Source organism: Ctenopharyngodon idella, chromosome 19 (assembly GCF_019924925.1).
Source record: "Ctenopharyngodon idella isolate HZGC_01 chromosome 19, HZGC01, whole genome shotgun sequence".
NCBI classification, from domain to species: Eukaryota; Metazoa; Chordata; class Actinopteri; order Cypriniformes; family Xenocyprididae; genus Ctenopharyngodon; species Ctenopharyngodon idella.
Window position 1 is genome coordinate 13,502,347 of NC_067238.1, and position 14,020 is coordinate 13,516,366.

General features: G+C 36.9%; 1 protein-coding gene across 2 annotated transcripts; it reads right to left on the reverse strand.

Moving 5' to 3' along the window:
- Positions 1 to 1,748: 1,748 nt before the first annotated feature.
- flot1a (flotillin 1a) lies at positions 1,749 to 12,399 on the reverse strand. Of its 2 annotated transcripts, none has more exons than XM_051873062.1 (13): positions 12,225 to 12,399; positions 10,969 to 11,018; positions 10,799 to 10,874; positions 10,622 to 10,712; positions 10,263 to 10,406; positions 7,760 to 7,879; positions 7,561 to 7,656; positions 7,308 to 7,460; positions 6,337 to 6,518; positions 5,983 to 6,028; positions 5,689 to 5,826; positions 3,572 to 3,745; positions 1,749 to 3,452 (listed from the first exon to the last, which is right to left on the reverse strand). In XM_051873062.1, the coding sequence occupies exons 2-13, from the start codon at positions 11,009 to 11,011 to the stop codon at positions 3,435 to 3,437; spliced, it is 1,281 nt and encodes a 426-aa protein (XP_051729022.1). In that variant the 5' UTR covers positions 11,012 to 11,018; positions 12,225 to 12,399; the 3' UTR covers positions 1,749 to 3,434. The 2 variants fall into 2 exon arrangements, with proteins under 2 accessions (XP_051729022.1, XP_051729024.1); XM_051873064.1 differs by having other exon boundaries at positions 3,581 to 3,745; positions 12,225 to 12,397.
- Positions 12,400 to 14,020: the final 1,621 nt, after the last annotated feature.

Genomic DNA, 14,020 nt, shown 5'->3' on the forward strand with positions numbered 1-14,020 from the left:
AGTTTCTTGTTAGTTAATAGTAGTTACTAGAAATTCTAATTGAAAAGGTTGGAGTTTTTGGGCCAATGTCTTCTCAATATGCCGGCCCTTATCCAGTACTGCTGACAACTCCAACATCTGTACCAAAGTCCTTTTAAGACAAGTCATTTCAATCGGCAGCCAACTTTGAACGCCTCTCGGCCATGCAAGTGCAACTCCTATCTCTTTGAATGGGGAAACAACAAATTCTTCAAAGCTGTTTGCCAAGCTTTCGATTAAATTTCATATTTGAAATCACCAATGAAATCTGACAACAACTGTCTCATAAATTTTGTTTCTAAACGTTCGAATCATGACAAAAAACGGTATTTTTCAGGCTGGATCAAGCTAATGCGCATGCGCAGTCCTAAATGAGCGTCTCTTGTGTCTCATTTCGAGGTGCGAGTCTGACTGTTTCTATAGGAACCGGAGCTTCTAACGGCCGCTGCAGTGACGCGATGACTTTACCAATCGGCGATTGGCTCTTATTTAGAAGGCGGGACTTATTCCGCCATATTGCGCGTTGCACTTTCTCCCATTCAAAACAATACAAGTGACGCGTCTTGTGTTATTCTATAGTTGTCTGTACTGAAATTTGGCACAAAGTGGTGAGCCATGACCCATCTTGCAGAGCTTGCAGAGACTGAGATGTGCCTTTTTATACAATCACGACCATCACCTATTACCAATTCACCTGCTTATTGTGGACTGTTTCAAAACTGTTTAATATTCTATAACCTTTGCACTATTATTTTGCCTGTCCCAAATTTTTTGGTGTGTGTTGCATCCATCAAAATGTGTTTATATTTACAAAATACAATTAATTTGGTCAGTGTAATCATTGGATATTTCCTTTTACTTATGTTAGGTTCAAGACAATTAACAAATCACAGATTCTTGATTTTATTGCATTTGTCAAAATGTCCCAACTTCTCTTCAAATGGAGTCGTATACAACCATCATGTATTCAAGTATTGAGTTACTCATTTATGTTTATCCTTTATTATGTTTGATTTACATCTACTTGTATTCATTTTTAGTATTCTCCAAGAATATGTATGTTGTTAGTGTTCACTATGTACTCACATGTTCATATATGTTAAGAGATATATCTTAGTTACTTGTGTTTTTGTTAGATTTGCATTAAAATGATCTTAAAGAGATTTTTAAAGTCAGTTTTTATCATGTTCCAGACAGGCGGATCCGATTCATTCAGGAAAAAAACAAAAACAAAAAACAAGTACTTTTATGAGTGATTGAATTATTCACTCAGCTGATTTGTTCAATACACCGATACTTTCAGGAATGAATGAATGAACAACTGCATGTTGCTCAAACACTCCACGGTTGTTTCTGCTTTGACTTTGTTTGGAACCATTTAAACAATACGACTGGTACGCTTAGTATGTTATCAGTTAATGCATTACAAGTGTTAGACATGAGAATCTGTACATTTGGTGCCCACGTTATTCATGCAGTGTCGGATTGATGGCAGACTGTAAGACAACGGGAGCCTCTGCGCAGGTGGAGTTCTAGTTTATCAAGCAATGAGACCTCAATATGGCTAGGTTAGAAAGTCAATAAACTAGATTCAATGTGGTTGAAAAGGTGTCAGTAATCTTTGGGCCACAAGCTTAGGCCTTCAATCACTTTACCATGTTCACGTTTACTAGGGTTTGGCATTCTCCTGCAGGGAATGTGTGTTGAAATTAATTGACAGACTAAACAAATAACAGTTTAGTTAAATGTTTATTTTAGTAGGCAGGTTAATTTAAGGCATCATAAGCACAAATCGACAATATAATGGTTTTGGTTTGTTAGTCTTTGCATGCATGCTGAAACAGATGAAATTGGTGATTTGTTTACATAATTGTATAGATACTCTGTATAGAATAGAAAAATCATCTATTGACGAATACAACTTTTCTTTCAGCACACTAACAGCAGCTCTAGCCTACACAGCATAACAGTAGATCTACCCAACGCTCTGCATACTAAATTTACCCAAACATTACTGTATAGGCTTAATTAATATCTGCCCACCAATAATAAATGAACAGGAGTTCATATTTAGCCTTCAAGGAATGCATTCTACTTCAAAAATATTATTCATAAACCGTTAAACATGAAGATAGTAGAAACAAATAGAAAAGTGTCATAATGTGTGGTTAGTTTAGTCTTCATTACATACATCTAACAGTGTTTACACATCAATGTCATAATGTTAGTAATTATTAAATGTAAGAGACAAATTATGTCATTACAGTTCATGAATTATGAGTGCTTATGAATCTAATGAAAAAAGTCAAGTGTCAACATACTGTACTGTCATTTAAACATTTGAAAAATGAACATTCATCACAACAGTTTATGATGTAAAGACTACATAGTATAACCAATTTTAAATACTGTATAATTACAAACAAAACACATTTTAGAGTTTTTTTTACTAAACTTCCTAAAATCCTTTAATGAAACACAACTTAAAAGGGGTATTGAAACTATTTTGATAAGAATTCAGTCTCAAACTCCTTTAATGAACACAACATGGTCTGCTTCAGGACAAAACAGTACAAATGTAGATTATATCTATAATCGTACCCTTGATTCAAGCAATGAAAACACTTCAAACTATACAAAAATCCTTCAAATGATATTTGTGAAATAAATAAGTTACTAATAGAATATTTACTGACCTACACTTGTGCATTACATATAAAGACATTTGTTCATTTGAATAAACACTGAAACACAGGTAATGATGGTCTGACATTATTGGCAGTATGTTCAGATTTCGCAGCACAGTACCATTTGAAGCAGATAACTGCTATAATTCCTACATTATGTCAGATATAGCTAAAACACATTGCTGAGGTAAAGTGAAAGTATATCCTATTCAACCCACAAAAACACATGACAAAACAGCATCAGTCATTATAAATATGTTTCCCTTCATGTTTGACTAACTATTGGAAAGCTCAAGTATAACGAAATGCTCTTAGTGCACATACCAGCGTGCTCTATACGAAAAACTAAAGGTGAATGTAACATTTCAAAATGTCAGAAGCTGCAGTGTCTAATGGTGTTCAACAGATCCTTGGACTTCACTGTATTCTTATGATGATTGCATTAAAAATATAAAGAACAGCATTCTTCCCTGGAGTTTTAGATTAAAATGCACTTTGGGTTTTGGCAGCAAGGCAAGACAGACAGGAAGTGTGAGTAGAGACTTGAGAGAGAGAGAAACATGGGAAAGAGAATAAAAAGAGATGCAGTGTGGAAGACAAGAAAGATAAAAGGAGCAATGCATTGTTATAGAAAGAGGAGAGTGTGATGGAAAAGTGAGAGTAAGAGAAAATTACAAAAGGAAAGATCCATAAAGCATGCATACAGCAATGTCACGTTGGAGAATGGGTTCAACCGGTTCGGGCCACCTAAAGGAGGAAGAGAAATTCTGTCAATTATACATGTAAGAATATGCATAAACGACATGATAAACCAACTAAAGTAATTTGCATGAAAACAACTTTTGTATTTATATTATTTGACATACTGTTTTCACCTGGGAAATACTGATGCCAGTCAGTTTCTCGATGGTTTCAGGCAGTTTGGTCATGATGTCAAGCACTTCACCTGTCAGCTTGGCTGCGCCAACCTCTGAACCTCCACTGGAAACCATGGTGACTTTATTGGCAGCTGACAGAGGCTTACTGATTTCCTCTGCCACCTAATGGATAGAAAAAACACAATTTACCATCAATACATGACGTCAACTCAAACCAGCATCAGGCTGCTTTCTGCTCTATGTGGATTTGTAGTCTTTGCAGGATGAGGTAACACTTTATTTTGATGGTCCACTTTAGACATTTGTACTAGCTTTAACTAACTTTGAAACCATAGATATGTATAGGTAGATTCCATATTCGACCACTTCAGACATGTCAATGCGCCTGCCATCTAGGAACGGTCAACGTGTCTTCACTCACAATAGGAATTAATGATGCCACAACATTGTGCAGCTTCTGGTTGTAAAAACCACGAGATTTAAATTCCCAAAGAAATGGGACAACCTTTCACAGGTCAGAATGTGTTGGTTTGTGTTTTTATATGTATTAACTCAATATTACTGGGTTGTAAAATTGTATCTTTTTAATGTCATGTTAGCTGACACCTTTGTCTTGTATTGTGTTAGTTTAGCAAAATCATCTGCTAAAGTCTATTGCAGATATAGATATTCATATATGTCTTACTACAGTTGCAGACGCACAGTCCACTTGCTCTCGAGTGTTCACAGACTGGCTTTGACCATTTCAATATGGCGGATGGCTTACGTATAGCAGCCCATAGAAACCGCCATTGATGAGACATCTATGTTAATATATCTATGTTTGCAACTATATGCAACTATAACTTATGCTACTAACCCAAACCCGAACATCTAATCCTAACCTTACAGTCTACTAACAGTCTACTAATATTCTAATACGGAGGCCTGCACATGACATGCAGTAAAAAAATAGTAGGCTAAATTGTTTGCACGATTTACTAATTCGTTCCCTCAATTTTCTAAATCATGCACAAGATTTATAAATCAAGGGAATGAATTAGTAAATGGTGCACAAAATTTATATATCAAGGAAATAAATTAGTAAATCGTGCGCAAGATTTAGCAAACTGAGAAAACTAAATAGTTAATCGTGCGCACAATTTGGCAAATCAAGAAAGCAAAATAGTAAATCGTGCGTGCGATTTAGAAAATCGAGGAAACGAAATAGTAAATCATGTGCGCGATTTAGCAAATCAGAGGAAAGAAATAGTAAATCGTGCGCACGATTTAGCAAACCAAGATAAAGAAATAGTAAATCGTGCGCACGATTTAGCAAATCGAGATAAAGAAATAGTAAATCAACTGCACAATTTAGCAAATCAAGAAAACGAAATAGTAAGTCGTGCGCACGATTTAGCAAATTGAGAAAATGAAATAGTAAATTGTGCGCACGATTTAGCAAATCGAGAAAACGAAATAGTAAGTCGTGCGCACGATTTAGCATATCGAGATAAAGAAATAGTAAATTGTGCGACATGATTTAGCAAATCGAGAAAATGAAATAGTAAATTGTGCGCACGATTTAGCAAATCGAGAAAAACGAAATAGTAAATTGTGCGCACAATTTAGCAAATTGAGAAAACAAAATAGTAAATTGTGCGACATGATTTAGCAAATCGAGAAAATGAAATAGTAAGTCGGACGCACGATTTAGCATATCGAGATAAAGAAATAGTAAATTGTGCGCACGATTAAGAAAATCGAGATGAAATAGTAAATCGTGCACACAATTTAGCAAATCGAGATAAAGAAATAGTAAATCATCCGCACAATTTAGCAAATCGAGAAAACGAAATAGTAAGTCGGACGCACGATTTAGCATATCGAGGTAAAGGAACAGTAAATCGTGCGCACGATTTTTTTTCCTGTATGTCATGTGAGAGGATCCGTACTCTAACGAGAGTTTGCAAAATGTAGATTCAAAGTTACTTATAGCCTAGTTGGTAGAATGTCTAAAGTGGACCATCAAAATAAAGTGTAACCCAGGATGATTCCCTTTTTTGCAGCACAATGCAATATTTTTCTATATTGCCTACACACACACAAAAATAACACCATCTCACCAGTGGCAGTTTCTCCAGCAGCATGTCCACCATAGCTCCTTCTTTGTACTGCTGGAAGGCCTCAGCTTTCTTCGCCATCTGCTCGGCCTCGGCCCGACCTTTAGCCTCCACAGCGTACGCTTCGGCCTCTCCTCTCACCTGATCAGAGTAAGTGTGTGAGATAACATTTAGCTCACATCTTAATTCACAAACAAACACAATTTCTGCTTTGTGAAGTTTAGAGACACAGATAACGTATAACACAAACAGTTTCGTTTTAAAAATAGGTCTTATTAGAGTTGGCCGATCACTTACTCTGATGGATTCGGCCTCAGCTTCAGCCTCCATGATTAGCTGAAGACTGGTGGAGAGCAAAAAAGCCAGATGATGTCAGAAAATGAACTCTTTACAGTTGTAACTTACATAGTGGTTTTTATGTAAGTTATGTTAATAAATATATTGAATGTTATGCATATATGTGTTTTTAATGCTTTCCCTATTATGCTATTTTTAAAGGTTCTTCATTTTGGAGGTCTCCTACAATAGGTTTACATGCATCTATGGTCAAAAAACACTTCAATTTTCACATAATTTACATTTTAGCATCTCCTCTTTTCTCACAGTGAACAAACAAACAGGTAGCTGAACTTAAAGGCACGTTCATCTCACCGCTCGGCTTCTGCCAGTTTCTCCAGCCGGTATCGCTCAGCATCGGCTGGTTTCTTGACTTTGGCCTCCAGCTCTTTCTCCTTGCGTGTGATCTCCTGTTCCTGCAGTGTGATTTGTTGCGAGCGCTCCACCACTAGCACCTGCATCTTCTCCTCCTCGATTCGCTGCTTCGTCTTTGCCACCTAATGCAACGATTACAGAGCAGGATAAAAATTTACTGAATAAATCTAAATAAATAAAAATTTTCCAAACCAAAAAATCATGCCACATAGTTATGTTTCTAAAATAGTTAACTACTCCATTAACACTTTACCTGCCAGCATTTTATTTTTAAGTTGCCAGCCAGCACCAACATTTTGATCATACTCACAAAACTTTCACGGCCGCTAGAATATTTTCTTGTATGAATATGAAAACAGTCAATATATCAAAAGAAAGAACAGAGCTTCTGCTTTTAAACAACAAAAGAAACATTTTAGTCTAGTTTCATTTGTTCTTTTTTATCAACACTTAAATCTGATTTCATAACATTTTGAACAAAAAAGCTGAGAAAATTGCTTTTTTGTCAAAGACTTTGTCTGGATTTAAAATGTAGATTGAGTCCATCAACACCCCCAAAGCTCGTATACCTCGTCTTGGGTTCGACATTTTCACCTGTAACGTTAAGCAGTTTTGATTTTTATGCTGTTGAATTATTGGTGATCACGTTAGCTTACTTGTGTGTAAACAACTTCTATCTGCTCCTTCTGGTTTATGCAGATCTTGTTATTGGATCTGGAGATGTAACAGCGCCCCCTACTGTCTAATAGTGAAAACACGGATTGCCGGAAAGGGGAAGCGTTGTGTCATAAATGATGGAAAATGTTATCAATGGTGGGGAAAGAGTTAACAAGAACCCCAAAGATACACTGAAGTACAAGAAATTCTTTCACATCATTGATGGTTACCAAATAGTTTGGTTGTAGTTTTACCTGGAGCTGATAGGCCATTTCAGACTCAGCTTTTTTGGTGAAGACCTCAATGTCGTAGACAGCCTTCTTTAGCTCGTAGTCTCTCTGAGCCTTAGCCATCTCGATCTCGTTCATGTACTGAGCAGATATCTTCTCCTGCATAGCATGGGCCTCCTACAGAGAGCAAGAGAGCAAATGAGAACATTTTAACATAAATACTCATATGCATATAGAAAATAGGCTGTATTTGGAATAAAGCTCAGGAAAGGCTCACCCTGATTACTGCATCTCTTTTGTTCATGGCTTCCCCGATACGTGCATCCTTCTGCACTTGTGCCGTACGGGCCTTTCCTAAAGAGTGCAGGTAATCCTGAAAGAAAAAGACTTGATTCACCTCTCACACAGAACCATTCTTACAGTTTTAGAGCATTTTAAATATTGAGTTTGATAAACACAACAGCAGACTAACAGACCTGGTCATCGTGAACATCTTTGAGTGTGTAGCTGACCACACTGATGCCCATGTTGACAAGGTCAGATGAAGCCACCTTGAACACCTGCTCGGAGAACTTCTTGCGGTCTTTGTAGATCTCCTAAAGAACAAACACAACCCACTTACTTAGTTCATTACTTGTAAAGAAACATTAAAGTCATCATGCTAAATGAAGTCAAGATGAGGAATTAAAGTGCAGATTTTGAATACTAGGGGCCAGATTAACAAAACAGGTGACTGACAATGTGCAAATTAAAGAAAAAAGACAATTATTAATCCAACACAATCTACCAAGAGCAGTGCAAATTAGCATAGGGTCACAAATGTTTTTCACAAAAAACAATGGTAATGAGGCGGGGGTGATCTACTATGTTCGGATACTATGTAACGGATTCCTCTGGCATTTCAAAAAAAGTAGAGGGGTTCAAGTGATTTAAGGCCCTTAAAGCACATGCGTAAAAAGGTATGTTTTAATTAGCAAGGCTGTAACCATCTCGATCATAAATGGAAAAGACCAATTACAGCTAATACAGGCAATTTACCATAGGAAATTTATGGTTTATTAAGCTTTTTAATGGTTATTGAGGTAGAGCCAAAAACCCAGGACTAGTTCGCCAAAGTTGGTTTTTGAAATAATCTCCAATATTTAACGAATGATTCAATGGACAGCGGCGGTCCTAGAGACAAAGTTGCTCAGAATGAGGAGGTCTACCATGTGGTATGAATGTCGTGGGCGTGTGCGCAAAATAGCGTGATACACAATCCTTTACGCATGTGAAAAATGTGAAGGCGCCCCCCGGTGGCCGATTTCTTTTGAATTTCTCACAGGCCTCTAGGGCTGTGAGTCAAAGTGGCCCAGCGAGTTTCGTTCTGATGAAAATAATGTAATTTATTACTCACCCTCATGTCGTTCCACACCCGTAAGACCTTTGTTCATCTTCGGAACACTAATTAAGATATTTTTGATTAAATCCGATGGCTCAGTGAGACCTACATAGACAGCAATGGTACTTCCTCTCTCAAGATCCATAAAGGTACTCATAACATATTTAAAACAGTTCATGTGAGTACAGTGGTTCTATCTCAATATTATAAAGCGACGAGAATATTTTTTGTGCGCCAAAAAAAACAAAACAACGACTTTTTAACAATATCCAGTGATGGCCGATTTCAAAACACCGCTTCGGAGCGTTATGAATCTTTTGAGTCAAATCAGTGATTCGGATTGAGTATCAAACCACCAAACTGCTGAAATCACGTGACTCTGGCACTCCGAACCACTGATTTGATTAGTAAAGCTCCGAAGCTTCATGAAGCAGTGTTTTGAAATCGGCCATCATTAGATATTGTTAAAAAGTCATTATTTTGTTTTTTTTGGCGCACAAAAATATTAATTATAGTATCTTATATAATATTAAGGTAGAACCAGTGTAGTCACATGAACTGATTTAAATATGTTTTAGTACCTTTATGGATCTTGAGAGAGGAAGTACCATTGCTGTCTATGCAGGCCTTACTAAGCCATCGGATTTCATCAACAGTATCTTAATTTGTTTTCCGAAGATGAACGAAGGTCTTACGGGTGTAGAACGGCATGAGGGTGAGTAATAAATTACATTATTTTCATTTTTGGGTGAACTAACCCTTTAACCTTGTCTGATAGCTGCTCAAACTTCATTCAGTTTGGTGAAAATATCTCATTCCGTTTTCGAGTTATAGCCATTTTAGTAAAGGTCGTTCTGCCCCTTTCGAACATTTTGGCGGCCCTTAGGGACCGTAAATCGAAATTTCAACTTTTTTGATAATTATTGACAATCAGACTCTAGAGAATCTTGCTGCACTGGTTTGGTTCCGATCGGGCCAAACATCTAGGACTAGTTTGAAAAAGTAGGTTTTTCAAAAAATCCAAAATATACCCGAACATATAACTAGTGAATCCATGATATCAACGATATAAGACACTTGAGTCTACGCCTAATGGTTTAGGAGTTATGGGCCGGTGTATTAGACGGTGTGAGTATTATCAAAGTTTCAAGTTTCTACAACTTGCGGTTCGGTCTGCCCGATCACTTTTAGGGGAGAATGCTGATCCTTGGAAATTTTAACAATTACAATAGGGTTTCAGCACTACATGCTTGAACCCCTAAAAATTCTTTCCCTTCTATCACACACTCTCTGTTCTCTGTGTGCAAAATGGATTAAGACCAGGGCCGTATCCATAATCTCCTCCCATAAATTATGCATCTGAAAGGGAAACTCCTACAAATGTATAAGCAACATATCTGTGTCCACGCCTTTTCACTGCTAACTTCTCACTGTGTTTCTTTAGTAAATCCTCACAGTAGTTTTTAATGCCAAAAGAGTGTTTGTGCTGACGCAAGCTGTTAGTAAATCTGGCCCTATATGTAGTTTTACTGTTTGTAATGTTGCAGAGTGCCATACACTTGCAAGGTGAGCACTATATGTGCACTTTATCCATTTACCTCCACGGTCAGGTGAGCAATGATGGCTCTCTGGTGGCCCTCCAGCGTTTCCAAGGCAATGTGAGCAATCTCACCCTCCGACTTTCCCATGAACATCTGACACGCTGCAGCCAACATCTGCTTATTCTGCCCTTGAATCTTCATCTGTAGGAGAGAGAAGGGTCAGTTTAGACACACAACAATCAACAAGAATGACTTTCTACAGAAAAGTTATTAAAGAAGGATGAAGTATTTTATAAAAGGCAGAGTGTAACAATAATCTGTGACAAAAAAATTGTCTTATTATATGACAAAAACAGGTTCTGATTTCCAAAACCCTATGAAATGTTTTTATAGCTCATTAGAGAGTGTGTGTTAACCTGTGCAATCCCAGTGACAGAGATTGGCACTCCATGACGTGTGTAGACTTTATCACTCTTTACATTTAGCGTCAGAGTGTTCAGAGAGATCCTGTGATGGAAGAGAGAGAAAAAGCTAAGATTTGTTTACGCAAACCAAACATGTACATATAAACAAACACACAGAGTGAATAATACCTTTGAATCTGCTGAATGCACGGGATAACAAACACTCTCCCACCAGATATCATGAGCGGTGGAGAGCGGCAGAAACCTGAGGAGTCAAATCACACATGCAAACATGTTTTTATGATTTCTACTGAAAATATATTTCTGTATAAACACATTCCTGTGACGTTTAGTCTTACCCGACACCACCATTGCCTCATTGGGACCGCAAGTGTAAAACATTTCCAAACTAAGGGAAAGGAAAGCAACAGAATGCAGTTAAAATCACTTGAGAATTATATGCGCAGGAAAAAATTGGATTCATTTCCTAATGTCTCACATATTTTATAACAACAACTCGTAGTAATTTAAATTTTAGTAAAGGTGTATTTTTAAAAAATAAATCTGTATTGTGATTGCAACATTCAATCTCACACAGTCATATGTACTTATGCAAAACAAATTGCTGCAGTCTGCAGTTATACAGGTGTTTAATTAAATGCTGTAGTGTTTTTTCTGTCATGTAGTGGAAATAAATCCAAGAGTAAATCCAGAAGGCCCACTGTACTTTGTCATAGGGAAGATGTGTGAGATAATTTGGGTCCAGTATGATTCAAAGAATAACAAAAATATATTTTAGGTAGCCTACATAATATGCATAACACGCCAAAGTGAAAACAACTTATTTAAATATGGGTCAAATTAGACCCCCATAAAACCACAAACAACTCTATTAAACTCGAATTCTATTAAAATATGTATTTACAGCGTGTACAATAATGCACAAAATCTTGAAATCTGTATAAACCCAGTCTTGCATTTAAGCAGCATGCTATCGATTGACTGATGAGATTTTGCTTCTCGGAAATGGTGGGCTTGGTGGCTTATTAAATTAACGTTTGCCGAACATTTCTACAGGAAAAAGCATACATTATATAGCGTGACAGATAGTAAAATACGAACTTATCTTTCGTTATTTATCACAGTTAGCTCTGATGTGATATCTATCTATCTATCCCTATACCTATACATATATATATATATATATATATATATATATATTAACACATATATGCATATACTCATGTTGTGTTTTATTTTGTATTTTATTTGAGTTCTTTTTTTGTTTATGGCATATTTTTTTTTAAATATTAAATATGATCCCGAGTACGGTAACTAGGAGGTGCCCTAATAACATTAGTAGCCTATAATAACCGTACTAAAACCAAAATAAATGTTGCCTTATATCTTAACCTACTACAGCAACTGCAAACTGTATTTTCCTGTTTAACTGAAAGGGGGAAAAATAACTGCGCCTATAAACTCGCAATATTGTAATGGGAAGCGAAGGGAATTATTAATCCAGTGTTTACATCCAGCACGTCACGACAGCGTAAAAGCTCTCGGAACAGACTGCATAGAAAACGGGAAAATAATTATCAGGAAAAACTCTTACCGTTGGGTGAATGATTAGTAAATATGAATCGAGTTGATAATAGCACGATATTGGGTTCTTTTCTAAATGGTGTAAGACAAAGACGCAGTAATCCAGCAGGCTGTAACTAGTAGCAGCGTATATGATGATAGTGATGGCGCCCCGCCCGGAACACACAGGCGTACTGGCGCCATCTCCTGGTGAGATTTAATTAGAGCAGCTCTTCTCAAAGTGTGGGCTCAGAAACCGTGGCCTAGGCTAAATGAATTATTTGAAAATTATAATGCAGTTTGTTCTATCGTATCGGAAATATGAGCGTTGAATTATTAAAATAAGTAGCAAACACACAACGCGGTTTTGTATAGGCCTATCATCAAACTTCCTCTACACCGACTGTAGGTTTGTTTATTCTTTGTGTTCCCAGCTTTTGAAGATTCTCGCGCATAAAGTTCAACTTTAAACCACGTACATCGTCCTTCAGTTTCAGTGTAGCTGTCATAATGTTGGCCTAATTTGGTTGTTCATCATCACAGGTATGGGTATTAATCTGGTAGCTTTGTGAATTGTATGATGTAGCTTCTGTTACAGATCTTTTGAATGCACCTTTTGCTATACTATACTATACTATACTATACTACTATACTAGTACTGTCTACACTACACTATACTATAGTATTTTCCTCTATTAGACACAGCCCTATTTACATCTGGTACTAAGGTCCATTTCACCTGTATCTGTCAATATAAATGTAAACAGGATCCAAAATGTTTTGTGATCTGATGATTCAAACATCAAGCTGATGTATGCCTTTTGCCTGCACAATGGTGTAGTTATGTGATCAACCAGCAGAGCAATCAGTCGAACCCGACACTCTGAACTTCCCACTGACTGCCTGTTCATCAAACATCCATCCTTTCTCATTGATTTTGGTGGCTCAAACCAGTGAATTTTGCTGAAGGTGAGTCGTTTGCATCGCTGATTAATAAAAAGATGAAGTAATTGCTGGTCAATTTTAGCAGACAGGGTGGATAAATCTGCTGTAAATTCTTGTTTGGAGGGCAATCTTTTATAGTTTTAAAGCCTAAATACAATCTTCAGAAGTAAGAAAGCTAAACATAGGCTATAAATTAACTTCAGTACCCTACAATCGCATGAATTCAACAACACCATCACTAAGCTTCTGACAGCTCATGATTAACCAAACATTGAGCTTTCTCAGACTCCCAGTTTCTTGACGCTGCTCAAATTGCTCCCAATCCATACTACAAAAATATACTGTATTTCTAATAAAAATATAATTTCAGGGCGATGGAACTGGAAGTGCTAAAATGCTAACTTGTTTTGGCCTACAAAATACATCATCCCTGCAGCACTCTATTAAAGTGTTAGTTCACCCAAAAATTTAAATTCATGTCATTAATTGCTTACCCTCATGTCGTTCTCCCTTTTGTTCATCTTTGGAACACAAATGAAGATTTTTGTAATGAAATCTGAGATCTTTCTGTTCCTCCATTGACAGCATATGCAACTACCACTTTCAAGCCCCAGAAAGTTAGTAAAGACATCATTAAAGTAATCCATGTGACTCCAGTGGTTTAAAGTTTAGTTCACTTCAGAATTAAATTTTTCTGATAATTTACTCACCCCCATATCATCCAAGATGTTCATGTCTTTCTTTCTTTAGTCAAAAAGAAATTAAGGTTTTTGAGGAAAACGTTCCAGGATTTTTCTCCATATAGTTGACTTCACTGGGGTTCAACGTGTTGAAGGTCCAAATTGCCGTTTCAATGAAGCTTCAAAGGGCTCTACATGATCC

Bases quoted from the DNA above. Each gene is read 5' to 3' on its own strand.
- flot1a (XM_051873062.1), bottom strand. From the start codon at position 11,011: ATGTTTTACACTTGCGGTCCCAATGAGGCAATGGTGGTGTCGG. The intron at 10,407-10,621 runs GTTAACACACAC...TCTCTCCTACAG, and splicing joins CTGTCACTGGGATTGCACAG to ATGAAGATTCAAGGGCAGAA. The intron at 7,461-7,560 runs GTGAGCCTTTCC...TGCTCTCTGTAG, and splicing joins AAAGAGATGCAGTAATCAGG to GAGGCCCATGCTATGCAGGA.